This window comes from Micropterus salmoides, unplaced genomic scaffold (assembly GCF_014851395.1).
Source record: "Micropterus salmoides isolate LMB-PRFRI ecotype aquatic unplaced genomic scaffold, ASM1485139v1 Ms_hic_scaffold_9, whole genome shotgun sequence".
In the NCBI taxonomy this organism is placed as follows: Eukaryota; Metazoa; Chordata; class Actinopteri; order Centrarchiformes; family Centrarchidae; genus Micropterus; species Micropterus salmoides.
The window spans coordinates 1069422-1096470 of NW_024044681.1; the positions used below are offsets into that span (position 1 = coordinate 1069422).

General features: G+C 42.4%; 1 protein-coding gene across 7 annotated transcripts in view; it reads left to right on the forward strand.

Moving 5' to 3' along the window:
* The first annotated feature begins 891 nt into the window (after positions 1-891).
* grip1 (glutamate receptor interacting protein 1) overlaps positions 892-27049 on the forward strand; it is an 88927-nt gene continuing 62769 nt past the window's right edge. For 2 of the 7 annotated variants that reach the window (XM_038707880.1, XM_038707875.1), the window contains exon 1: positions 20759-20894. In XM_038707880.1, the coding sequence (XP_038563808.1) occupies positions 20759-20894 (136 nt within the window). Of the gene's footprint in view, positions 1157-20382; positions 20895-27049 lie in introns of those variants that run through there. The other 5 variants (XM_038707876.1, XM_038707879.1, XM_038707882.1 and 2 more) reach the window with 5 other exon arrangements.

A 27049-nucleotide genomic window follows, 5' to 3' on the forward strand; every position in this document is an offset into this window, starting at 1 on the left:
AATAAATCAGCTGAAAAGTAGCAACATTTTACATTTATTTCTAACGGAGCCGGACTTCTTTTTGCAACCAGAAGAGTCGCCCCCTGCTGGCCGTTCGATAGAATGCGGGTTTGAGGGACTTCCGCGTTCGCATCAGTTTGCTAACCGGAAGCTTCCCGTTTGACTGCGACCGCTTATTATTGTTATCATGACGAAAAAGGTCACCTGACTTCCCTCTTTCCTGCACATCCAAAACTCTTGAAAAGCACTATATGTTACAGCATTAAAGAAAAGCTTAAAATGCACTACGCCGATGTTATGAAGGCCTTATTACCCATATATTATTTTAGAGCGCCTATAGTTTGTGCTGGATCTCTCTGTCTCTGTGTCATTGTTTGAACAGGTTGATTCATCCACAAATCTTCGGCTTGTATCAGCTGCCAAGAAGCTGGGGGAGTTATATTGGTCCCAGAGGATTTCTCTCTTTACTGTTGCCATCTCTTTACCAGACTCCTTCTTTCTCGCTATGACTGAATAAAAGCGGGAGGCGCGTGCTCACTGCGAGCGCGTGCTGTGCTTGCCAGGCAAATCCGTTAAATGGCTAACGAAATTTATGACATATGACAACAATTTTGGACCAGCTTAAGCACAACGTGTCGAGAACCGAAGCCGCAGATTTGGTAGATTCGTGAAGCTCGCGGGGGTTCGGGTTCTCAAACGGTTACCCGTTTGCCTCGCGGGCTCCTTCACGGTCATCACGTCACCTTCTGTGTAACTCTCTCTCTCTCTCTCTCTCTCTGCCCACTACTACTGCGCCTCGCTCTCCCACTCCTCCAGAGACCACAACGAGGCTCCAGTTACAGGAAGGGGAGGGGGTAGAGAGACATAGACAAAGAGAAGGAAAGGAGCGAGAGAGAGAGAGGGGTTCGCGTGCCTGAGAGAGAGAGCGGTAGAGTGAGGTAGGCTCACAGCGCAGGGGGAGGTGGATCCCTGTAGTGTAACAGCTCAAGCTAAAGCTAACTAGCTATGTTGCTGTCGCTGCCGCTGCTGCTCCTCCCGCTGCTGGTGGTGTGTGTCTGCTAGCGGGCCGCCCTGGACTCCCTATCCGCCCTGAGGTGCATCATGCCCGGCTGGAAGAAAAACATCCCGGCCTGTCTCCAACCGGACCAGGAGGGAGGTAAGCCCGGACCAGATCGATCCGATCAGGTTCACACCGACCGGCGAGTGTATGTGTGTGTGTGTGTGTTTTAGTACATACCTGTGTATGTGTGTGTGTGTGCGTGCGCGATCATGTTTATGTGTGTGAGCGCGTGTACTAATTATCGCCGGTGCGATCTCAGTGCAGCAGCGTGGGTTTGGCGCCGCCGGTGGAGCTCGCGCTGACGGTGACTCTCTTGAAATTAGTGAAAGTTGGTAACTGATACCGTGTGAATGCGCGCGTGCGTGTGTGTGTTTGTGTGTGTGTGTACGGTGTCTCGCGTTAATCCGACGCAACGGGTGAGGTTACAGTGACGTTTCGGTGGTTCTCTATTACACAGGCTAACTCGTGTTAACCGCGACCACCGGTTACCGAGCAGCAGCGGGGTGAAGTTAGCGGGGCTGCTAACAAGCTAACCAACGGTTACAACGGTTGGTGCTGGTCAACCGAGGGTCTGCCCGCGTGTGTGTGTGTGTAACGTGCACCTTCACCGGGGCTGCGGGTGGTGTTTACCGGTGTTACAGTAAAATGTGTGACCCTCCAGTTTCTGTGACGCTGGAGGGTCAGAGTGAGAGTTAAACCACGGACTGACTACATGTGGACAGGTGAGGTGTTAATGCTCCACATACAGACCTGTGCTTCTGCTGGCCACCGGCTCCTGCGCTCACAACCGGTAAAATCTGTGACTCTAACATTTCCTGGCAGCACCTCTCACTGTTTTCACAACACCCCTCCATTGATTTAACACAGTACTGTATGGTGTGGCATATAAGTATGTTATGATATTCTGTGTGGTGGACTATTTTGTGGTACCTTGTTCTGCAATATTGTGGTGTAGTGTTTTTGGTGTAGTATGATCTAGTACAGTATGTAGAGTAAACACACCTAATTCGTGGCTTTGATCGTGAAATCACAGTTTCATCAACACAATGTTTTTATGAAAGATAAACCAAAGAAAACATGTATTTCAGACATTTGTGAAATCCTTGAAATAAAAGTTACTAAAATAACTAGGGCTGCACAATTAATCAAAATCGCAATATGACCAGAAGCAAAATTTAAATATCGCAGAAGCTTTTTTTTTAATGAAGGTAAAATGTGAAAACAAAAAGTGTGAACCTGTCTGAAAATTGAAGCCAACGCCAAAGAGCCTTAAACCTGCGTCCTCTCTAGCAGCCAGCAGGGGGCGACTTAAACCTGCGTCCTCTCCAGCAGCCAGCAGGGGGCGACTTAAACCTGCGTCCTCTCTAGCAGCCAGCAGGGGGCGACTTAAACCTGCGTCCTCTCCAGCAGCCAGCAGGGGGCGACTTAAACCTGCGTCCTCTCCAGCAGCCAGCAGGGGGCGACTTAAACCTGCGTCCTCTCCAGCAGCCAGCAGGGGGCGACTTAAACCTGCGTCCTCTCCAGCAGCCAGCAGGGGGCGACTTAAACCTGCGTTCTCTCCAGCAGCCAGCAGGGGGCGACTCCACCGGCTGCAGAAAGAAGTGTGATTGTATAGAAGTCTATGAGAAAATGTTTCTACTTGTCAGCTGATTTATTCCCTCAGTAAACACTTTCCTGATGAGTTTATGGTCTCAGTCGCTAGTTTCAAGTCTTCTTCAACACAGCATGATGTTCATTTAGTAAATTATGGTCCCATTTAGAGGAACAGAGACCAGGAAGCAGGGGAGGCTTTAGGGCGGGGCTACAAGCTGATTGACAAGTCACTACCATGTCTGACTTTCCAATCAGGATAGAGGCGACTCGTATCCGCTGCTCTGTGTACATTTAACCAGCGCTGCTGAAAAAGCTTATTAGTAGTTGGCTGTTCATTTTTCTGCTAAATTTTGTTTAAAGCCTGTTTGTCACTAGTCAAAATTAGCATCCCGATTAATATCACAGTAAACCTAAAGGCAGAGGCAGAATCCAAACGCACGGGTCTTAACAAATCCACGGGTCTTGGACGTTTGGTAACGGTTCAGCCCAGTGTGCCACAAAGAAGATTTTAAACATGATTTTCAAGACACAGTGTTCACATATTGTATTTCCTTTCTTAACTTGCACAAAAATGTGTATCTATAATATGGTAATAAGAGAGAGTAAGATGCAGATAAATGTACTGATAATCTCTCTTCACTCACTTAAACTGCACGAGGGGTTGTTATTCTCCTTTTTCACCTTCAACAAACCATTTTTAGTTCACACTAAAACCTGTGCATGACTGCCACTGAGGACACATTCTCCACTTTAAAGGCAGCCATTTAAAACTCTTACATATTTATAGGTTATTTCCGTTAAACGGATAAATAAAATAACAACAGCAACATTTCCAGTGACTTTTTACTTTCCAGTAACAAATGCTTCCTCAGCCGTGGCGGCTTGTAGTTACAGTCTAAAGTTCAGAGAGTTGAGAGCTTAATAATGTTGAGAATTAACCTTTAACTGCACACAGGACGCTGAACATGCAAGGACTCCTAGTGTTAAAATAGTTATATATATTTAAAGCAGCCTGGCAGATCAACAAGGTAATAAATCCTTGAATACTGAATGTGCAAATTCATCTCAAAGGTCTAAAAGTAGACCATTTGTTTTAATATTGGTGGACCAAAACCCAAATGGAGGGTAGGTGTTAAAGGATTAATAACCCCGCTAGGGATGAGTTATTGAATTCAGCCGGATTCTCTAATGTCCAGCTTATTTGAGTGAGAGAGTGTCTTTTTTCTTGTTAATGTTACTGCATGATTAAAGATGATGAGTAGCAGGGATGCTGGACGGCAGGGACACAGACAGAGAGTAACAGCAGCAAAGTGTTTTGATAAAATTAATTACAACTTGCATGTTTAATGCTTTTGTTAGCCTGATAGCCGCATTAGCTCCTGCAGCACAGCACACCTGCGTTTAAACACAGCATGAGTATATACTGCTAATTTTAAGCTTAGTGTTATTATGTTAACATGCTAAATATTATAATTTAAGTGTCAAGGTTTAGTAGCATTCATGTAATGTATGCACCGAATGTCATTGCAATGAATGTCTGGACCAAGGCGTTGACTCTCAGTCCAACAAATGATTATTTTAATGATCTGTTTATGTTTTTAGTTAACTTATTAACCATTCGCTCTATAAAAAATTGTGTAAAATGCAATTCAAATTCATACATTTGAGAAGATGAAACCAGCAAACGTTTGGCATTTTTGCTCGATTAAACCACTACAACATCTTAACATGACCCTACAGCATGGTTTAGTCTACCCACTATAGTCCAGTATAAGTGGGCGGATGTTACATGTCTTCTAATCGGACCAGCTTCAGTCCCAGAGGCTGTTGTAAAAACATACAACGGTGTTGATTTAATGTGGTGTTGTGAACCTGTCTGTAGTGCTCATGCAGAGATAGTAATTTGATCCTCAGGTGTACAGCTTCCAGCGAAACTGTGGTCAGAGCGGGATCCTGGAGAAATAACAATATATTAAAATGTTAAAGAGAATGTAAAACACGGAAAAACAGCAGTACAAGAAAGAAAACATCAGACAAGCACAGGCAGGGGGAGTAAAAATAGACAACAGGTAAATAATAGATTGACAAACCATAAGAGACACAGTGTACTAGTGTATAGTACTGTAGTAACATGTATTAGTATATTTGTACAGCCAAATATCATGCAGCGGGTCTCGATGGGCTCCAGCTAATTATCTCTTGTATCCCCACAAAGCGATAGAAATACCGCTCTTGTTAAAGACACCAGACTACTTGGATTAAATAGTTATTTTACATCTCTGGTCTACCGCTGCCTTGAGCGGTTAGTTTTTGTTGTTGTGTGACTTTGATGCTTTTAACCCTTTAAAACACAAAAGTCACACAATAACACGAACAAACTAATTGACCGAGGCGGCACCTAGACCGCCACTTCCTGTGTTCTGTCTGCTAAAATTGATGTTTTTATCAATGAAAAGAGTCTGGTGGCTGTGATGAGAGCGATGAAGCGACTGTTTCTGGTTAAACAAAAAGGATCTCACTCTTCTTCCTTTCTATAATGTTGTCAGACACTTAATAACAATCAGAGCCTGTCAGTCAAAAACAAGTGCTTTAGTGGACGGACTTTGACGGGGCACAATTGCCTACAAGGATTACGTAGCAGCCCTGTTTCACTTCAATACTGGACTAATTTCAAACAATCCCCATTTTCACATAGACAGTAAAACATCGGAAAAGGTACGCTTAAATAAGTCTTATTTTACCACAAGTCTGGCTCTCAGTAGCTTTTTTTATGTGTCCCAAACTGTGTTTCTGTGTAGATTTAGAAAATAAATGTAGTGTAGGTCCATTTCCTGCGATGGACAGATATCTCACACGCTCCGCTCCACCCAAACTCTCTGTCGCTTGCCCAAATTAAGATTTTCTGGCTCCAGTAACAGACAGAGAACGAGCTGATCCCAAACTCCAGGCTTCCAAACGTTCCTTTTAGGAACCTGTTGAGGACGACGCAGACGCCACAGGCAGTGATTTTACAGCACGCTGATGACGACTGCATCAGTTCATGACCCTGATTTCTTACCTGACAAGTCCAGAAGGGACCAGCACCTGTCTGCCTTCAGGCCACAGTGAAACCCTGAGCTGTGGCCAAGACCTCTGCTGTCTGCTGCTCGACAGGAGCGTCTTCCCACAGACGTCCCCGCAAACGTGCCAGTCTGCAGCCTGTTTCATGGATAGTCCATCAGTTTCTTTGTAAATCAGGCCATAAAGCTTTTATTTTCCTGCACCTTCAGTTCGGGAATGTTTTGAATTTTCGCTTAAAAATTTACTTAAAGATATTTTGTGTGCACACCCATGTAGAGCCGGCCCGACACAATTAGTGGATCGATTAAAATCTTGGAATCATTTGTCATTTTTTCAAACAAAAATAGTAAAAGCCCAAAAACCAAATATTCTGTTTCCTCTCTTTCACATTTTTTATCACAGTAAACTGAATCTCTTTGCATCTTGGACAAACACAAAAAACAAGACTTTTGAAGACACCACCTTGGACTCTGGGAAGCTTTTTCTTTAAACTATTGTGTGGTATTTCATAGAGTAAACAATTAAATTATCAAAGAAATAATCAGAATTTTAATTGGTAATGAAAATAACCATGCGTTACAGCCCTATGCACATTCTTAAAATAGTTCATTGGTTAATAAAATAATGATTCAGCTCAAAACATTTTGCATATGCTCTGTCACCATTCAAAAACTAAACCAACATATAAAATAAAAAAAGTTTTGTTGTATACAGTGAGTAGTTTCGCTTTGAGGCTGCATTTTACTGATAATACTTGTGACTTGGACTCATGCAGGATTTTTGTACGCTGTGGCATTGCTACTTTTACTTGACAAAAATACCACTGCAGTAAAGTGAAGTGTATAAGGAGGGCCTTTCTAAATGGACTTTAGTGTGAGATGGTTTTCCAAACGCACACAGTGGCCACTTTATTAGGTACACCTGTACCTTCCCTTGCGTAGTTGTCAGAAATGTGAAAATTTAGGTGCTAGAATCCATTTTATTTTGTTCTCCGTATTTCCATAGATTAGAGGGTCAGAATATTAGAAACACCTCTGAATAACATGCAGTCCAGAACAACAGTGCAAAAAAAGGTTATGTCTGAAGACTTTATGTCATTGCATGCATTAAACCTGCTTGTGCATGTGCACCTAAATAAAGTGGCTACTTGGTTTAATGTCACATTTAATAAAAATACAGAAAAAACTAATAAAAATCACATTTTTAAATGGATTGTCACTGTGTTTGTGTGTGTGTGTGTGTGTGTGACTGTGTGTTTCATGATGATTACTGTGTGTGTGTGTGTGTGTGTGTTTGTGTGTCACAGCATGACATCATCCCTCCGTTTTAAGCTTTTTGACTTAGAAGCAGGGAAAATGGCTCAAGCACACACACATTTAGACACACCGTAACGCACAACGTCGCAAACTGCTTTCTCTTCTGCTGCAACACACACACACACACACACACAAACACACACATACTGGAAGAACACACACGCTGTCCTTTAAGAGATGCTGATGTCAGAACTCTGACAGTGTGTGTGTGTGTGTGTGTGTGTGTGTGTGAACATCCAGCTTAATGTATTATCCCTATCGTCTGTGACACATTTTACCGAGCGACTCTCTCTCTCTCTTTTTCTGTCGATGTCTCTCTCTCGCTTTCTTTCCCTCACCATGGCTGTGTGGAACAAACTGCTGACTGTGCGTGTGTGTGCGTGTGTGTGTGTGTGTGTGTGTGCGTCATTTCTCTCTTGACTTTATCCTTTTTTAAATGTGTGTGTTTTTAAGTGTGTGAGTGAGTTGTGTACATGTTGTATCACAAAGGTACCACATTGCCAGATCCTGCTGTTCTTCCTGCACGGCCAAAAGTATGCGGACACCTGAATATTGCAAGGATATGTTCTTCTGTAACAGCCTCCACTGCTCTGGTAAAAGTACTCAGACATTTTACTTCTGTAAAAACAGTAGTACAATAGTGTTGAAATACTCGTTTATAAGTAAAAGCTGGAGCTTACTTATATCCTATTTAGTCTATTATATTATATTAAGGGCAATTTAGACTCCCCAATTAACCAACTTGCATGTCTGTGGACGGTGGGAGGAAGCTGGAGCACCCGGAGAGAACCCTTGCAGATATGGGGAGAACATGCAATCTCCACACATACAGGCCGGGATGACTAAGGTTCGAACCCAAGACCTTGCTGTTTAAGGATGTCCAGGACAGATAAGAGGTGGTTTAATGTTAATATAGTCATAAATGAGTAAGATACTGAAATTACTAGCTTGTACTGTGTATAATTAATGAATTACTTACTTTCTTTACAGGTGTGAAATGTTTGAGGGTAGTCACTATCTATATATTTATATTGAAAAACAAACAAGTTATTGATGAATGAAATGGATCATATTGCACTTTCCAGACGGTCCCTAACTCTTCCTACAGTAACAGGAGCGTTGGACAGACATTCAGCTCTTTGCACATAAACTGCATCGTTATGTTTGGTGATTTTTAGGTGATCAAACTGTGAAACTTCTGCCTGAATTAGCTCTCCACCAGATCCCAAATCTGGGAGAAATTGAGGCTTTGACACGGAGCTGTTGAAGGAAACAGCCGTGAAACTAACTTCACTCCGATTATAACACACGACACTTTTCTATTCGACGAGTCGAGGCGGAGCTGTTGCTGCAGCTGTACGTGTCGCTATCTTCCACGCGTTGGATCTCCGGTACCTTTGGTACCTAGCAAAGAATACCGACATGTTTTCATAATTTTAGCCAGATTGTAAAAAATAAACAGAATAGACGTTGAATCTTTCAACGGGAAACTGACTCTTTTTACTGTCCTGTAACACACACACAGCCCTGAGCAGCGTCCAGGTGGACAGCCAAGCTGCTGGCATCAAACACATACACTCATTTTCTACTCGGATAAGCCCAGCATGGACACACTGACACTGAAAACACTTATTAATACACTTCCTCTCACGCACACAATCACACACACACACACACAAAGTCTCAGTGTGTGTCTAACAGTCCAGCAGTTCAACACTGAACCCTGCAGAGAGAGAAGACAGTATTTTTCACTAGTTCCTCTGATACGTTTTATCCATTATTGTCCTTTAGAAGCTCACAGACATGTGTGTTTGTGTGTGTTTGTGTTTGTGTATGTGTGACACTGTGTGCTGCATCCTTAAGATAACTCTTTTTCTCTCCGAGGTTGAGTGATGTAGAAGGACGGGTAGTGGAAACTCAGTTTTAGCAGTATCGCATGCTGCCCTTGGTTGAGGAGAGACTCGAAGTGGACTTAAAACACACATGGAGTCAAAGGGAAGAAACAGGATCTTAGATTATTATTCATGCTGGCGCTGGACACGTAGACTCAAAGACTCGTCAGCTCGGTGTGAAGGAGAAAGTTTCCACTTTATGTGAATGTCCTCTGATGTGCCAGAGCAACAACCTAAAGCACCCATTTTGGAATAGTTTCTACTCCACTCAAGAAAAAGTATAAAACAAAATGGAGTAGAGCTGAAACTATTAGTCAGTTCTACTCTAAATGGACGTAGCCACCGTGATGTCACTCATTGGCTTTGTTTTGAAGCCTTGAGTTTGGCAATTTGGCCGTTTTTGGCTTGTTTTTTTAGAACCGGATGTGACCATATTTGGATGAGACGGTGACGCTAGCTAGCTTGATTAGCAAGGTGCATCTGTAATTCACATTAACTGTGATATTAACCGGGATGCTAATTTTGGCTAGCGACAAACAGGCTTAAAACTAAATGCGCTTACTGGAAAAAACAAATAGCGGACTCATAATAAGCTTTTTAAATGGCGCTGATTAAAGAGCAGCGAAGACGAGTCGCCTCTATCCTGATTGACAGCCATGTTAGTGACTTGTCAATCACAGATAATCCCGCCCTAAAGCCTCCCCTGCTTCCTGGTCTCTGTTCCTCTAAATGGGACCATAATTTACTAAATGAACATCATGCTGTGTTGAAGAAGACTTGAAACTAGCGACTGAGACCATAAACTCATCAGGAAAGTGTTTACTGAGGGAATAAATCAGCTGACAAGTAGAAACATTTTCTCATATACTTCTATACAATCACATTTCTTTCTGCAGCCGGTGGAGTCGCCCCCTGCTGGCTGCTGGAGAGGACGCAGGTTTAAGTCGCCCCCTGCTGGCTGCTGGAGAGGACGCAGCTTTAAGGCTCTTCTGGATTAGCTACATATTTCAGACTCAGAGGGTCCTGCTTGGTTGTACTGCACAGGCTTTAAAATAAAGCCTTCGGCGTCTCCACAGGAAGCTGTGTGAAGTCTGATAAATGTCCTCACGTGATGTCACTTTGAGTCAGCGTCGGTTGAAAAATACAAGTGTGAAAAAAGAAATCTGTCGTTGTGGAGTTAGAAAAAAGTGCGCTCAACAGACCTCTGAAGCCCACTGCTCATCTGTGCTGCTGGCTCCAGGATACATTAGCCGCTACTAGCATAACACCCCACAATCTGTGATTAAGCTGTCAGCGGTTGAATTGCATTCTGGGTAACGTAGGTGCCATGTTTAGATGAGGAAGATTTGTGGATTAACAAATGACGGGATGTCTGGTTTCATCTTCTTAAATATGAGGATTTCTGGACACAATGCATTTGGAGATGTAACATGGAGCTGTATTTAAAAAGTAAAATAAACAGATTAAATGGTTTTTAATTGTGACATTAATGTCACTAAATTTGTGCACTTTGGTTAATAATTTTTATTGTCTGTACTGATTTTCCATCAAACTTTATAATTTTGCAGGTTTTGTGTTGAAACCTGCAGAAACACTTTATTATGGATTATTATTATTTCTGTTCTGTTTTTTGTGTGGATCCTAAACCAGTCAGCTGGAGACGTTTGGTCTATTTTGAGGTTACACGTGTGCCCTTCTGTTTGTTGTCCAGCTGTTTGTCCTTTTTCTGTCTTGGGTTCTGGTTCAGGTTGAGCCGAGCCTTCAGGGAATGAATGGAAGTCAATGTGTTGTGTGTGCGTCCATTAGGAATCAAGGTCAGTCACTCAGCAGTCCATTAAGACCATAGATTCACTCCTGTCTCTCTCTCTCTCCTTTGTTTGCATTTGTTTCCAGGGCTCTGGCTGTCTCACTTTCCCTCAGGCTTTATCAATCACTGTCTGGCTGCCCCACTGAATTGTGGGTAGTTCTTAGCAGGACTCTGACCTCTGAAGCGTCCGAATTTGTGGTTTTCTGAATGCAGCTGATGTCTTTTTGAAGGCAGCGGTTCCTCTGAACGACCAGCAGGGGGAGTGAGAGGATAAACTGTGTGTGTGTGTGTGTGTGTGTGTGTGTGTGTGTGTGTGGCATGGAGAATCAGATTAAACTCACACACACACTCCATCACACACATACCAATGAGGCGTCCAATCACGTTACAGAGCTGCAGAGGCTCGAGAGCGATATGCAAATGAAGCTACGCTTGTCATTTTTAGCAGCAACACACTCACTCTCTCTCATCTCTCTCTCTCTTTCTGCCTGTGTCAGTAAATGTGGCTCGACCATCTGCCCGGCTGTCACTCCTGTCAGCGCAAAGCGCCAGTGAGGCGTGCTCCTGGGGTGTTTGAAACCCTCAGGCATGGCTGACAGGTGCAGGAGGCGGAGTCATAATCAATGTAGTGCTTCCTCCGTCACTGTCCTGAGCTAATGGCGAAAATAATCTGTGTGTAATCTGTTCTCTCAGATTTATTGGCAATTTATAAATACATTTTCTCTTGTATTTTAGGAAAAAAAGTGTAATGTCAAATAATAAACTTTAAAGGCTAGGATTCATTTTGATTTAATTTAATAATCAATACAAACTAATAATGATACTGGATTGTATTGATATATTATGACCTGACTGATTTTGACAATTGGGAGTTAAAAACAATCTGATATTGATACAAGAGCTGAAACAATTAGTTGATTCAATAATTAGGTGATGAACAGAAAATCAATCTGCAACAACAGTATTGTGATGATCAATTAATCGTTGAAGTTATTTATAATTAATGAAAAATGCCAACCGTGATCTGTTTCCAGCTGCTCAAATGTGAGGATAAGCTGTCTTTAGCTGTATCACATCAGTGTGAATTAAATAATTTTTAAGATAAATACAATATAAAGAAATGTAATACACATGCTGAGACATTTTACAGCTGAAAAATGAAATGAGAAATCAACTGCAAGTTCTTGTTACTCATGGTCTGTCATGTACACGGGTTCTGACGCGTTATTATCGCGTTAACGCATTAATTAATTAACGCCGACAATTATTTTATCTCACGTTAACGGGGCTTTTATTATTATTATTATGAATGTCTGTTTCTCACGTACAGTAAAACCATCTGGGTCACAGGAGGGGCGGGATGTTGATCAGCCTGCAAATCAGCCACCCAAACAAGCAGCGGAGGGAGAAGTAGATGAACAAAAGCAAGACAAGCGATCAAACGCCACAGCGAAGTGGACAGCTGCACACTGCACGCTGATTAGAGTTGGGGAAGATGTCGGTCTTGCTTGGCCCCGCAGGGTCGCTCTGCGCTCCTCAGGTGAACAGACAGGGAGACGAGCGCTCCGCGAGTAAACGGTATGCGCTTTATGGAGAGTGACCATGGCAACGGCTTCTGTGCGCCTCACAGCTGTAGCCTATTTAACTTAGGTTAAAATTACACATAACATTACCTGACAGGCCTTCATCTAGTTTTGCGGGGATGCTCTGCCGTGTGAATTCCCTCCTGTTGGAAGTCTAGTTTAGTTAAACAGTAATAGATTCACCAACAGCGAGGATCAGTCTCTCTTCCAATGATTTGTGCTGCGCGTCACGTACAAAAAGTTCAAGACAATTGAACTTCGGCGGCGGGCAGGCGTGTGCGTGAGGCGAGCACAACCGCGACACTTCACCTCACTCTAACAGGGACACTTGCTACTGAACATAGACTGTTTCTGCTGCTCCCTGATAGAAGATACCTGCTGATAGCTGTTCAGAAAAAAACCCCAAGAAAACTGGACTCTGATGGTAACTTGTTTTCACAAGCTAGATAAAAGGTAATTCCCCGGCGGTGGTTTAGTATTTGATTTGATAACATTAATGTTTAAGATGAGATTTACAAGAAATATTTTATTGCTACTGTTAAAGGGAATACTGCTGGTAAAAAGCACCTTATTTGTTTAAAGGGTTTGCAAACCACATGTTATTGCACTTTCGTGTATATAACAGTATGTTAAAATTAAAAATACACTACTTTAGAATTCATTATTCAATTTACAATAACAATATGATTAATTGTGATTCAAAATTTTAATCGTTGCCCAGCACTAGTTAAATCATAGGCGTTAAACCATTGTAACAGAAACATGGCACAGATTAAAAAGTGCAGGTGATTAAAATGATAATTTGTTTTGCAGCGGTTCAAGTGCCACATTTGTCACAAGCGTTGATTGGAGCTGCAGTCTATTTGAGAGTGCCTCTCTGGTACGATGGTGTACTGTTTAAAGGGTAACTGGTATTTTTCTGGTATTAAGTGACTTATGTAGACAACGTTTTTTAAAAGTGGTCCAGTACTGAGCGAGCACGCGGCAGTTGGCAGCAGTGACACTGGGCTGCATCATAATACTTTGCGCCCTGTAAAGTGCTTGTTTTTAAACCGACCAGCTGAGATTGTTATTATAAGTGTTTGACAACATTGTGGAAAGGATTCCTACAGAGACCAATTTTTAAAGATCCTTTTGTTTAACTAGAAACAGTCACTATCGATCACATTAACGCCGCCAGACTCCATTGATAAAAACTGTAATTTTAACTTGCAGAACAGTTTGTTTGTGTTATTGTGTGAATTTGTTGCTTTTGTTTGTTTTTGTTATTGTGAGTTTGTTGTTTTAGGTCACACAATAACACAATCTAACCGATCGAGGCAGCGGTAGACCAGAGAGGTACAATTAAGTTTTTAGTCAATGGAGTCTGGTGGCTTTGACAAGAGCGACATAGCGACTGTTTCTGATTTACCAAAAAGGGTCTTACTCTTTAAAAAAGGTCTCTCTCTGTAGGTGTCCTTTCCACAATGTTGTCAGACACTTATAATAACAATCTGTCATCTGTCAGTGGCAAAAGCACAAAACAAAAAATGACGCAAAACATGGGGAAAAGGGTCCTTTAAGGGATAAGTTGCCCTTTAAGGATCCTGTTGTCTTTTTCTTCTCTTCCTTATAGTTTGAGAGCAAATCACGTGTTCCTTTGCCAGTTGCCTCAATTTCCACCAGGTTTTAAAAAGACAGGACCCATAACATCCACCTGTTCTTCGTGTGAACAGCTTCTGTGTTACATCTGACAGTCTCAGTAGCATTTAACATGCTCAAGCCAGGAATCTGACAGCTTGTGTTTACACCAGTGTGAGATTCCTGGGAATTTCAGTTGTGGCAAAAAGACAGAGAGAGAGATTTCTGTAACATCAGCCGACATGAGAACATGAAAACAAGGAGAATAAATATATATAATGTAAAATCAGGCTGCTCACCTGTTCAGACGCACACAAGCACACAGCTGATGACTGTGGCTGTTTGACTTCCCACAGATACAGTCGAGCAGTAAACACACACACATACCTGAAGTCTGACTAAACCAAGAACAGACAGAAAACGCACAGTAAATCTCTCTGAACTTTGACCTCTGGAACTGACACAGTGATTGACAGCTGGTCTGCAGGGTGTTCAGTGACAGTCATGAAACTATGTTTGGTGTGTTTGTTGACCTCTGACCCCTGTCATGGCCTGACAGGTCTTGTATCCCATGATACCTTGCTGCCTGACAGATGGGAAAATGCTGACGGAAAAATGACACACGCACACAGACATAAAAGCAGTAATTACAGGAAGTAGGGATTACTTATTTAATTGATTATTTAACAGAATGTAAATAAATGATAAGTTAATTAGTGGATAATTGGGTCTTTTCTTCACCTATCTGGTATCAGCTTCTCAAATGTGACATTTTGCTTGCTGATCATTAAATATCCCATCAGCGCAGTTAGTAGACTTCTCGTTTTTAAATTTAATGCATCAGGATTTATTTTGTGAGTCAGCCCAACTACAAAATGAATGAGTCTGGACGCTCTGTCGAAGACGGCTTATTTGGTCTCTTTCACACCTGTAGTTTGGTTCATGCTGTTCAGACCCTTGAGAGGGTTCGAGGTCCATCCACCATAGTCCCGCAATATCCTGTGGGAAACGCCGTAGTAGTAAGAGCTGTTAACACGTACAGCATCAATGGGATAAATAGGGGAAGAAGTAAAAGTCAATAAATAGTGCAGTTAATACAAGAGAATTTAAGGAGATAGGACGCCTCTGCTCTGATGGCATGTGGTAGCTTGTTAAATGAGACCAGCCGGGACTGAGAACGCCTTGTAAATCACATATCCACCATCACAACAACCCCGTTATAGGCCTGTTTCATACGAAATGAAGCGCACCAGTTGTTTGAACAGCAGTCCGGTTGTCTGATTAACAGCTTTTAGGCCAGAACCCCAAATTAACTGGCAAATGCACCCGTTTGAACCAAACGAAACAGTTTAGGTGTGAAAGCCGCCTTAGAGAGAGAAACGCTCTGATATTTTAATATTTGAAAAGTTGGCCTGGAATGAGTCCTTTTGCTTTTCAAGAGATTGACCCTGTTTTTATCTTTATGGTGTCTTTGATTATATTTGGGATGAAGCATAGACTAACCGGGGTATTCATCTTCCTGTGCTGCATGCTTATAATGTTGTGATCACAGTCTGCTCTCCACCAGACGGTCTATATCTCATTTCCTCAGCCAACATGCCATGTGGGAGCTTCCTTGGATGGGCTGCCAATGGAGCCTCAGCCTTCGGCAACCTAAATGGATTGGAAAAAAGGAAGGGGAAATGCACAACAAGTGAGGGAAAGCATAGATTTTCCCACATAAGCCGCCTTTCCATGTTACCCAGGAACTAGGAACCTTTGGAAGAACTTTGCTGCGTTTCCACCGCAGGGGCCAGCGTCTAAATTAAGTTCCAGGGACTTTATTTTACCCCCTAAAAAGTCCCTGCGCAGGGGGTAGAAGCCTACTTTCCAAAAGTACCAGGTTGGGGCTTGCGGTGCTTGAATATTAGTCGAGTAGATGCTACTCGCAGATGTTTTTAACCGCCATTTTTTAAATGTCTGCAGCTTCACTCAGCAAATTAAAGGGGTTAGTAAAGGAGTTTATTGTGCTCGATGCATCTGCAATGGCAGATTGACCAACGTTGTTGCATAAATAACGATGCCTGTCCATAAGTCAGAGTAAGTTCATACGTCAGCAGAGTATTTGATCTATGCCCAAGTGATTTTCATCTGACATCACTGTTTTAAACAATAAAACCATTTTCTGACCGTACACCGGTGACTATGGTTAAGGTTTGGTTCGGTTTAGGCACAAAATAACTTTAGGGTTTAGGGTAAGATAATGGTTTGAGTTAAATTGACTACATTTTGTGCATCTTCCTCGTCTCGGTTACGAGAATAACCACATGGTTAAAGTTGGGAACAATTGAGGTCATAAAGGTTAAAAGAAACTAGCGTGCTGGTAGGAAGCAGAAGTACTGAGAGTATCGCTATATGACAGTTTCTGGGGTCACATTCACCAGTTAAACTTTAATATCTTTATCCATAATTAAAGAATATACGTGTAATAGTTTGAACCAGGACCTTTTGGTATGTGGATTAAGTAGCTCATGAAAAAGGGCTGTTATTTCAGAGTGCTTGATACATATTTAATAGAGTTGTGACCAAACACTTAGCTCACGAGACGAGACACGATATTGGGTTCACGAGATCGAGACAATTATAACACTATTTTTAAGAAATCCTCAATGCTGGTTTATATGAATATTTTGATCATTAAACACTTAATTTCCTGCATTCTGCACCGATTTGTGGTGGAAATGTTTTATTTATGTAAAGAAAACACAAAATTCAGGCGCCAATTGAAAATCTAAACCTCTAAGAGAATCTAAGTCAGTGCAGCTCTCAGATCTGTTTCTCCTGTAGGTAAACTTTTCTCATGTAACATCATCTCTGCTGAGTAATGATTCAGCATTCCCTCCTCTTTGTGTCTTTGTTTGTGGAAGCAACCTCTTTAAATGTGCATGTGGCTCCTTTTCACCTCCAATGAGAAATGAATTCATTTTAATTCAGTTAGAAACTCCTGGACTTTAATAGCTCCTGTGTTTCAGCAGCTTTTCGGCTCATGTTCACATTCCAGAAAATAGTTGTAATATTTAATGAAAATTCATAAAAAAAATGTAAAAGTCCACCTGCCCCATACTCTGCTATGCATTACATGATTGCTCCTGGTCGTAACTTTTATCCCCTTCAGACCGTTTGGAAACTGAAACTAACTTAAAACACATGACATATGCAGAAAGTTAGGAACCGATAAGCAGAATCCAAACGTATGGGGCTTATCCAATCCACGGGCCTCAGAAATTTGGTAACTGTTCCATCTTGGAACCGGTTCTCGATACCCAACCCTACTGGCTCCCAGCTTTGCTTGTCTGTCAGCGTTGAAGAGCCTCATATGGAATAACGTTGTTACTGTTTTGTTGTTTGTTTTGTCTCCAATGCAGAGGCTGTGCGTCTTTAAAAATAAGTAAAGGTTCTGTTTTAGACCAGAAAACATGTACTCAGCTCAGCAGAAATGTCTGAACCCAGTGTCATTATGAGATTTATGTATGTGTACTGTAGGTGTGGTGTAAAGGTATGCTGCTTTTTATTTTAAATATTTTAATGTATTCTTAAACTTTTTAGAGGTTTAAACTGCTGGTTTGACACAACAAGCTTTGTGAAGGTTGCCTCTGGGTCACTGTAACGGCACTTCTCCCTATTTTCAGAATCTTTACAAACCAAACAATTAATCAAGTTAATGGAGAAAAAAATCAGCAGATTGATTCAGAATGAAAATAATCATAAAAGTTCCAAATGAGGTGCAGCTCAAAAACTACAGCAGTAAAATCCTGCTTTACTTTAATTATGAGGAATAATTATTCATAACACTCACAGAGTACTTTAACTTTTTAAAAAGTACATATCCCAGAGTATTTTTACAGATTAGCATTAGTATTTTCTCTGAATTCTCCCTCCAGCACTGCTCCCTGTGACGGGGGTCTAGAGTCTGGGAGGAGACCCTGAGGCAAACCCCAACACCTGGAGGGATTGTATTTTCCATCTGGTCTGGGAGGTCCTCGGGATCCCCAGGAGCAGCTGGAGGAAGCTGCAGCCATCTTTGTTGTGTATCAAGGTTACAGGTGTTGGTGTCAGATGGAGAGTTAGTGGAAAAGCCTCTTTTTATCTGTTTATACCAGACTTAATCCCCCACACACAGTGCACGCATCGCTCTCTGCGGTAAAGGACAGACTCCACTTAGCTTACATTCGTTTTTTTATTGTCTGTTTTCAGGGTTTGACCTGTCAGGTGTAAAAATGCGTGTCCCCTTCCCAGCTGCACCCTCTCAGCCATCTGTGGGCTCTTCTGGTTCCAAAAAAACAAGAAAGGAAACTATAGTTCAACTTGTTTCCTCTCCGCTTCTCCCTCCCTCTTTCCTTCCCCCCTCCTCTCCTCATTTCCTCTTCTCTTCTTCTTCTTTGTTTCCTTCCTCTCCTTTCCTCTCTTCCTAGTTTTTCTCCTTTTCTAGTTCCTTTCCTCACATTTCCTTCCATCCTCTTTAACTTGTTTCCTCTCCTTGTTTCCTCCCTCTTTTTCCTTTTGTTTACCCCCTCTCCTCTTCCTCTTTGTCCTCTCCTCTCCTCCTAGTTTCCTCCACTTTTCTTAGTTTTTATCCTTTCCTATTTCCTATTTTCCTCTCCCTCTCTTTCCTTACCCCTTCTCTACTTATTACCGCTCCTCTTCTTCCTCTTTGTTTACGCCCTCTTATCTTCCTTCTCTCCTCTCTTTTCCTAGTTTCCTATCCTTTACTTTCATTCTCATCCTCCTGTCTCCTCTCCTAGTTTTCTCCACTCCTCCTTTTTTTCTCTCCTCTCCCTCTCTTTCCTATCACCCTCCTCATTTCCTCTCCTCTTCTTCCTCTTTCCTTTACTCCCTCTCTTCTTCCTCCTGTCCTCACCTTTTATCATCCTCTCCTCCTAGTTTTTCCTCATTTCCTGGTCTCCTTCACTCACATTTCTGATTATACTCCTGTTCTTGTTTCCTTTCATTGTTCCCTCACTTCTCCTCTCCTTGTTTCCTCTCCTTCTCTTCTTCTTTTGTCTCTCCTCCTCCTCCTCCTGCCGTTGTTATCATCCCCTCCTCTTCCTCTTTCCTAGTTTCCTATCCTTTCCTTTCATTCTCTTCTCCATGTCTCCTCTCCTAGTTTCCTGCCCTTGTTTCCTCACATCCGCTACATCGTTCCTAGTTTCCTATCCTTTCCTTTCATTCTCATCTCCTTGTCTCCTCTCCTAGATTTCTCCACTCATTCCCAACTGTTTTCGTCTCCTCTCCTTCCTCTTTGTGTTCCTCTCCGCTCCTTTCATCTCCTTGTCTCCTCTCCTTCTCTTCTTCTTTTGTCCCTCATCTCATCTCCTCTTCTCTCCTTTCATCCTCCTCACCTCTCATCTCCTTGTTTCCTCTTGTCTCCTCTTCCTCTTCTTCCTTTCCTCTCCTAGTTTCCTCCACTCTTTTTGGTTTTTCTCCTTTCCTAATTTCCTTTGCTCGCCTTTCCTTTCATCCTTCTCTCCTCGTTTCCTGTTTTCCTTCCTCTTCTTTTCCTCCTCTCCTTTCATCATCCACTTCTTCTAGTTTTTCCTCATTTCCTAGTCTCCTTTACACGCCTTTCCTTTCATCCTTGTGTCCTTGTTTCCTTTCGTTGTTCCCTTTTCTTTTGTCTCTCCTCTCCTTTCACCCTCCTCATTTTCTTTTATCCTCCTCTCCTCTGCTTGTTTCCTCTCATTCTCTTCTTCTTTTGTCCCTCATCTCATCTCTCTTCTCCTTTTCTTTCATCCTCCTCACCTATCATCTCCTTGTTTCCTCTTGTCTCTTCTTCCTCTTCTTCCTTTCCTCTCCTAGTTTTCACCTTTCCTAGTTTCCTTAGCTCACATTTCCATTCATCTTTCTCTCTTTGTTTCCTTTTTTTCTTCTTCCTCCTCCTTCTTTTCCTCCTCTCCTTTCATCATCCACTTCTTCTAGTTTTTCCTCATTTCCTAGTCTCCATTACTCACCTTTCCTTTCATCCTCGTGTCCTTGTTTCCTTTCATTGTTCCCCTTTCCTTTGTCTCTCCTCTCCTTTCGTCCTCCTCTCCCTTTCTTTCATCCTTACCTCTCGTCTCCTTGTTTCCTCTCCTCCCTCCTAGCGTTCACTTATAGACCACTCTGGAATTCACGCACACACACACAGATTCCACGCCTGAAGAGCTCCCCTCCCCCTCGCCGGACTGAAGTGTGTGTGAACGAGGAGGAGGAGGAGGAAGGCAGGAGAGGAAACACAGATAAAATGTGTAGAGAAAGGAAGGAAGGAACAAAGGAAGGAAGGAGCTAATGAAGGAAACAAAGGTCGCCTCTTCTCCTTGCTGACTCTTCAGGTGCACATTTCCAGTGTGCACACACATTCACACACAATGCAGGGTTGAGATGGAGGAGTGGTGTGTTAGAGGGCGAGAACAACGAGCGAGTGTGTGTGTGTGTGTGTGTGTGAGCTGCGAGCCCTGTGATTGGCTGAGCCCGGCTAGATGCACCAACAGCCGAAAGAAGAAGGGAACAGAGGAGGAGAGGGAGGCTGCAGATAGAGCAGAGAATACAAAGAGCATGTGAGCGAGCGTGTGTGTGTGTGTGTGTTACAAGCTCGCCGATGTGTGTGTGTGTGTGTGACATCCAGAGGTGTGTGTGTGTCTGCAGAAGCGAGCAAGCGAGGAGGAAACCTGATCTCACTTTCTCTGTGGAATAACCCTTTGCGTTAGCTGCTCGTCGCCTATAGTTGTAGGCTTATAGCTTGTAGCCCTAGTTTGGCCCGGCTCGGCCCGGCCCAGTTCGGACCTGGAGCGGTAGTAGTGGTGGTGGTGGTGATGGAGCGGTTTCTGGCACTGCTGCGCCTGCTGGGCAGGAGGAGGCGAGGAAGGAGGTACCGGGCGGATGACGATTACCAGGAAGGCTATGAAGACGTTTACTACTACACCAGCAAGTACAACACACACCTACTGAGTGAGTGAGTCCCATAGAGAGACAGTGGGGAGAGGGAGAGAGAGAGAGGAGGGGGGGGCTGTTTTATTGTCTTGCTGTAAGAGCGAGTGAGACAGAGAGCGAGAGAGGAGCTTATCAACAGATTATGAAGTAGCCCTGAGTGTGTGTGTGAGGTTTTGTATTATAGATGAAGGTCGTTAGCGAACCTCTGCTCAGTTACAGTACACACACACACACACAGGTATCCAGGTGACAGGGGGCCAGGTGGTTTGTGGGTAATAACAAGGGAGGAAGTGTTGACTGTGGAAAGGAATGTTGACAATGTGGGCAACACACACACACACACACGTTTGATCCTCTATCCCTGTGGGGTTGGGATGTCATGAGAACAGATACTTCGGTACCAAGTTGATACCGAAATTCTGAAACAACACGGCACTCGTTTTTCTAGGTACCACAGCTGCAGCGAGTATTAGCGAATATTAGTTTAATATTTAACCTTAGTCTTTTTTTGCTGCTGTTACCTTCAGCAGCTTCTGTGTGAAAGCTTCAATTTTGGGATATATTGGAGAGCGAATTTAAAAAAAATCATATTTTGTATCGTGAATCTCGAAATTTCACTGGAACCTTGACCTAATTCTACCCCTAAAACCAATTCTTCCTTTCTCCTTTATGGAGTTATATCTCTTTTTTTGTGCATGTAATAAGTTTGCAAAGTGAAAAAGCCCAAAGTCCAGCCCAAAGGGAGTTCCCATCTCCCACAGAAAACACTGCTCTGAACTGACTGAAAACAGCTCGTTAGTTCTTGAGGGCGTGTTGGCTACTCCGACACGCCCTCAGAAACAGCGAGCTGCAGCACACAGCTCTCCTCTCCCTTCCAAACACTAGCTACCCTCCAGGCAGTCAGTGGACATAAAGTTGTTCCTGTGATGTAGAGACAGAGCTCAGTTAAAACTTTATGGATACAGATTAATAACTCACCGCTCTGAAACTCTCGCTCCAGTCCATGTTGCCAAGCTGGTCGGCAACATGTACAGCTGAACCCGAGCCGTTTACCGGCTTCTCGCTGACCCAAACGAATATCAAACTGAAAGGAGACGCTAAAACGGAGCGTTCAACACACAGGGTGAAAAGAGGAGCTGCAGCAATGTTTTTTTTAATTTTTATAAATTAAACCGTATAAACCTGTTCTGGTACAACCCCTAAATAAAATGATGAACCTGAAAATAATCTGATCTCTTAAAGCATAATTATTTGAACATATTTGATCAACAGTTACTCAGAAGTCTTGATCTTGAAAACATGACACTGCCAGGGAGGACTGAGTGATTTAAAAAATTACTAAATGCGATTATTTTTAATGATATTGCAGTGATTTGCGATACTGGAGGGAATGTTCATTTTTGCATAATTATTCTCATTTTTGTCGAAAAACTAATTGAAATGTTTATGGTGTGATTTTAGAGGGTATCTGTACCAAACAACGATGTTTTCTTAAGTCTGTAGAATATGGTGTGTAGGACAGGACATCTCTGCAGCACCACAATATTTAATTTACCCCAGGGATGGAAATTAACACCCGCCACCTGCCAAATGCAGGTGGATTTTCCGTTTGGCGGTCAAATGTTGGAAGGCTACCTGCCACATTGATGGGTAAATATATTCGGCATATAATTTCTATTTGATGATAATTAGCAGCAGACCGGCGTTCTTGTTGGTTGTGTGTCGCACTTAAATTAGTCCCCGGTGTACCAAGGTATCTAAAATCGCGTTACTCACGGATTAGAGGCGTTCACTGATTTTTTTATGTTCTTTTCATGTTACTTGTGTTTGATTGTAGAAAGTGAGCAGTCTGATGAGGAGGTTTAATTTGAATGATTAATAAGCATAATCAGGGCTCAACGTTAAACTTTTTTTGCAACTGGTCCCACCGGGCCAGTGGGTTTGAAACTTACTTTACTATCCCCCCAAAAAACTAAACTAAAATGTAATCACATATTATAAAAGATAAAAAGTTAATAGTTAACAAAACAATTTACTTTTAAAACAAAACATACTAACACACTCAAACATGATGTGTTCTCTCTCCTGCTGACAGCCATTTAATAAAAAACAATGTACACAGAGCAGCGGATGCAAGTTGCCCCTATTCTAACTGACAGGTCGCCGTGGATCAGCTTGTAGCCCCGCCCTAAAGCCTCCCCTGCTTCCTGGTCTCTGTTCCTCTAAATGGGACCATAATTTACTAAATGAACATCATGCTGTGTTGAAGAAGACTTGAAACTAGAGACTGAGACCATAAACTCATCAGGAAAGTGTTTACTGAGGGAATAAATCAGCTGACAAGTAGAAACATTTTACCATTATTTCAACACACGGGCTCATTATTTCTAAAGAGGGTGGTGATGGCACATAGAGAAGATGCTTGCCTTTGGTGTGGGAGAACAGGGTTCAATTCTGAGCCACCCTGAGCAAGACACTTAACCCCTCGTTGCTCCAGAGGCGTGCGACCCCTGACATGTATAGCAATTGTAAGTCGCTTTGGATAAAAGCGTCAGATAAATGAATAAATGTAAAGGAACCGGACTTCTTTTTGCAACAAGCGGCTGTGGGTGTACCACATGCTTTGGCGAGTTCAGAGTGTCTGATGCCTATAATGGTAAACAGTGCTGGTAAACGAGCGCTCCAGATGGTCAGTTTCACTGCATTGTTTAGACGCGTGTAAAAACACATATGGTAAACACATTTACTCGCCAAACGGAAAAGGGCCACTTGGCGGGTGTTAATTTCAAACCCTGCATGTAAACAATACAGAAACCTTTTTGAGGAAGGAAGTAAACGGGTTTGTTAGAGCTCATGGATCCACACAGCAGACAGAAGAATGTAGATATGACTTTTGTTTGTTTACAAGAAAAATCCACAGAGCTCCTTTCAGGCTTCAGGTTTTAACAAGATGGGAAAAGTTTAAGGCTTTGGAACATCACGACTGTTGAATTAATCTGATTCAGGTGTGATGACTGATGGGACCAAGTTGTTCCAGTCTGGCTCATCTGGTGTCGACAGTCGGCAGATAAATTCACACAATGTGTGAAGTCACGTTGGAAATAGTCTCTGTAAATAATATTACAAAGGTCTACACCTGCTCTGTGTGAGAAGGGCAATGATAACTTCTGTCATGAAGTGGCGCAATATAAATAAAATTTAAGAGATATGTAAAGAGTTTGCGCTTGATTGTTGCTCTTGCCTGTCGCAGAGGGAGACACAACTGTAAATAAAAACAGCTTCACCTGAAGTTATCTCTTAGCCTTTTGTTTGGCCTTTCAAGCACAAATCTCGCCGCCTATAAACAAGCTGCATTTGCTTTAGTACAAGATGACGCGACAGTTGGCGTTCTTTATTTATTTGCAGGGTCGTCTACCTGCAGAGCTGAAGTCGTCAGGATTCTGCACCATCCTGACTGTCAAAGACTAAAAAGTCAGATCTTTCCAAAGTTAGTTTGATAATCACCAATGGATCTGAACTGATTTGAAGTTGGTGATCAAGTTTGAATTGATCACCTGGACTTATGAGTAGCTCCATGTTGTTGTTGTCAGTGATCAGCAGGTGATTGAGCTCCTGAATGAGTTGTTTCAGATTCTAGCTTCAGTTGCAGCTGCTGGTCTCTGTTTACTTCTGGACAGGGTTCCAGATGTTGGATTCTGTTTGAATGTTGTTCCTGATTCAGATTAGTTTCTGGTTTCAGTTGATGATGACGGCTCGGTTCAGGTCTCTTCCAGAGGCCTCATTACAGAAATCTACTCAGACTATCAAAAATGGCAGCACCACTGTTGTTCGGTCTGTATGGCAATTACAGTGAAGATGGGGAACAACGTCAAGACCAAAATATTATGATTGAAAGGCTCAAAGCGTATGACACCGCTTTATATTTCCTGGAGCGTGTATTAATGGGGTTATATATATCGACCGCCAAGATGACTCATTTTGAATGTTGATGGACGTGTCAAGTTCATTTGAATCTTTTATTCTGGGCCCATCATTTGGAAGAAAACTTCCCAAAAAAGGTGGGGTTTCCTCTCCTCCACCGACGCGACTAGCTAAAAAGAAGACGAATCGAGTTTACAGCTCTAGTTAGGATTTCTTAAGTTAAATCTGAGATAGGACAGGACACAGCCATGAGGTTAGGTTCTGTAATAGGAAGTTTTGAAATTGGGCCCCTGGTTCGTTAATATCCTTGATGTATTTTGTGGGGTTTTTTTCTCTTTATTAGACAGTAAAGATGATAGGAGATGAGGGGTTTAACAAAAAGAACCAGCTGTGTTTTTTCTTATACTTTATTGATCCCCCGAGTGGACATTTGTTGTTCTCTGCATTTAACCCATCCTCATTAGGAGCAGTCGGGCAGCCATTGTGCAGCACCCGGGGAGCAATTAGGGGTTCAGGGTCTTGCTCAGGGGCGCCTTCGGTATCTTGAACTAGCGACCCTCCAGTTCCCAAGCCGAGTCCCCATGGACTGAGCTAATGCCGCACCCCGAAAAGTTGTGACAACATTGTCAGTGTCTGAAACCTCCAGGCCACTCGAAGCACACTGTGGAGTCGGTTATCTTTTGGAAAATGCTCACCTTTCTTTCTGAGAAAGAACATATGTTTCTCAGTTTAGCACTAAAAAGTACAATACCCAGATAAATACTACATAGCCTCAGCTGCCCCTGCTATAGAAACGACTTCATCCAGAGTTTCCTGTTTCATACTTTGCAGTATGGCTGCTGAGACAAGATTCAACCAGCAGGCTCTGCAAAGCTCAGCCGTCACCTTCACCCTGCTATTAGCTGTTCTCAGATTAGTTGTTTCTGATCACAGGGCTCGGGGGGAGTTAACTTCTCTCCTCAACATGTTATGTCTTGTGCCTCCTGACTTGTTTTTGTTGATTGTGGTGGCCTGCAATTTTAACTTGGCCACTGAAACGAGCCTAGAGGAGAGTCTAATGTTTAAGAGACTCAAAAACTGTATCATGGCCTCGTTCTGCACGTATTTTTACATGATCTGCTCCATGTAATTAACCATAATAGCTTAAGAAATCACCCAAAATAAAATACAGAAAATTCCCAAGTCAATGGGAAAACATATATTGCTTTAATAATACAGTATAAATAAATAAACAACGACTCTTATTGTGTTGTCAATAAAATGTCAGAAAATGGTGAAAGATTCCAAAAGGGCTTCAACTAACTATTATTTTCTTGATGAAGTTGTTTGTCATTTGGTTTATGAAATGTTGAAATATGTCAATCAGTTGTTCCCAAAGCCCAAGACGACGTCCTCTAATGTCTTGTTTTGCCTACAACCCCAAATATATTCAGTTTGCTGTCATAGTAAAGCAAAGAAACCATAAAATAATCACATTTAATCAGATAATTTTTGCCTGATTTTCTGACTTGTGTGTTCAGATTTTGCTATATTTGTGTATTTTAGACACATTTTCTCGCAGCTAAAGTTATAAATTTCTCCACTACTTGTTTAACTAATTCACACTCAGACGTCTCCTGAGCTGAAATGAGATTCATAAATATTTTTGTGGGTGAGCTCTAGTTCACATCTCTCCAGTCTCCATCTGGGTCCCTCCAGAGAAATCTCCAAAAGGACTTGAACTCGCCATCCGCTAAACTGTTTACACTGATTAAAAGTGGTTGTGAGCGCTCCCGGCCGCCGCGAGCGGATGATAAAGAATTCACTTTGGAACCCGGCCTCGTTGTCTCAGATGTTTCTAAATGAACTGGACCACCAGATTAACTGCAGAACTCAATATCTGTGGATAAATCTGGCTGTTTTGCTGTCAGGAAAGTCTCAAAAATCTACGAGTATTGTAAACCCAACAACTGTTTTTACATTATTTACTTAAAATACGTGTGTGTGGATGTGTTTAGGTGCTAATAACAGACACTGAACTTTATTCTTCTTCTGTGGAAATGTGTGTGTAGAGCTGCCAAGAGACATTTTCCACAGCTACCAGCTAGCTAGCAGTGAGAGTGTTTGTGTTTAGCACAGCGTGTGATTCTATATGAAGGCAATTTAAGGCTGGTTGACTGGCTAACCCGGCGACACACACACTCTCTTTATCTCTCCTCAGACCTTGTTCGGTGTGTTTTTATTCCTTTATGCCTCTTTTTATTCAGGCATTG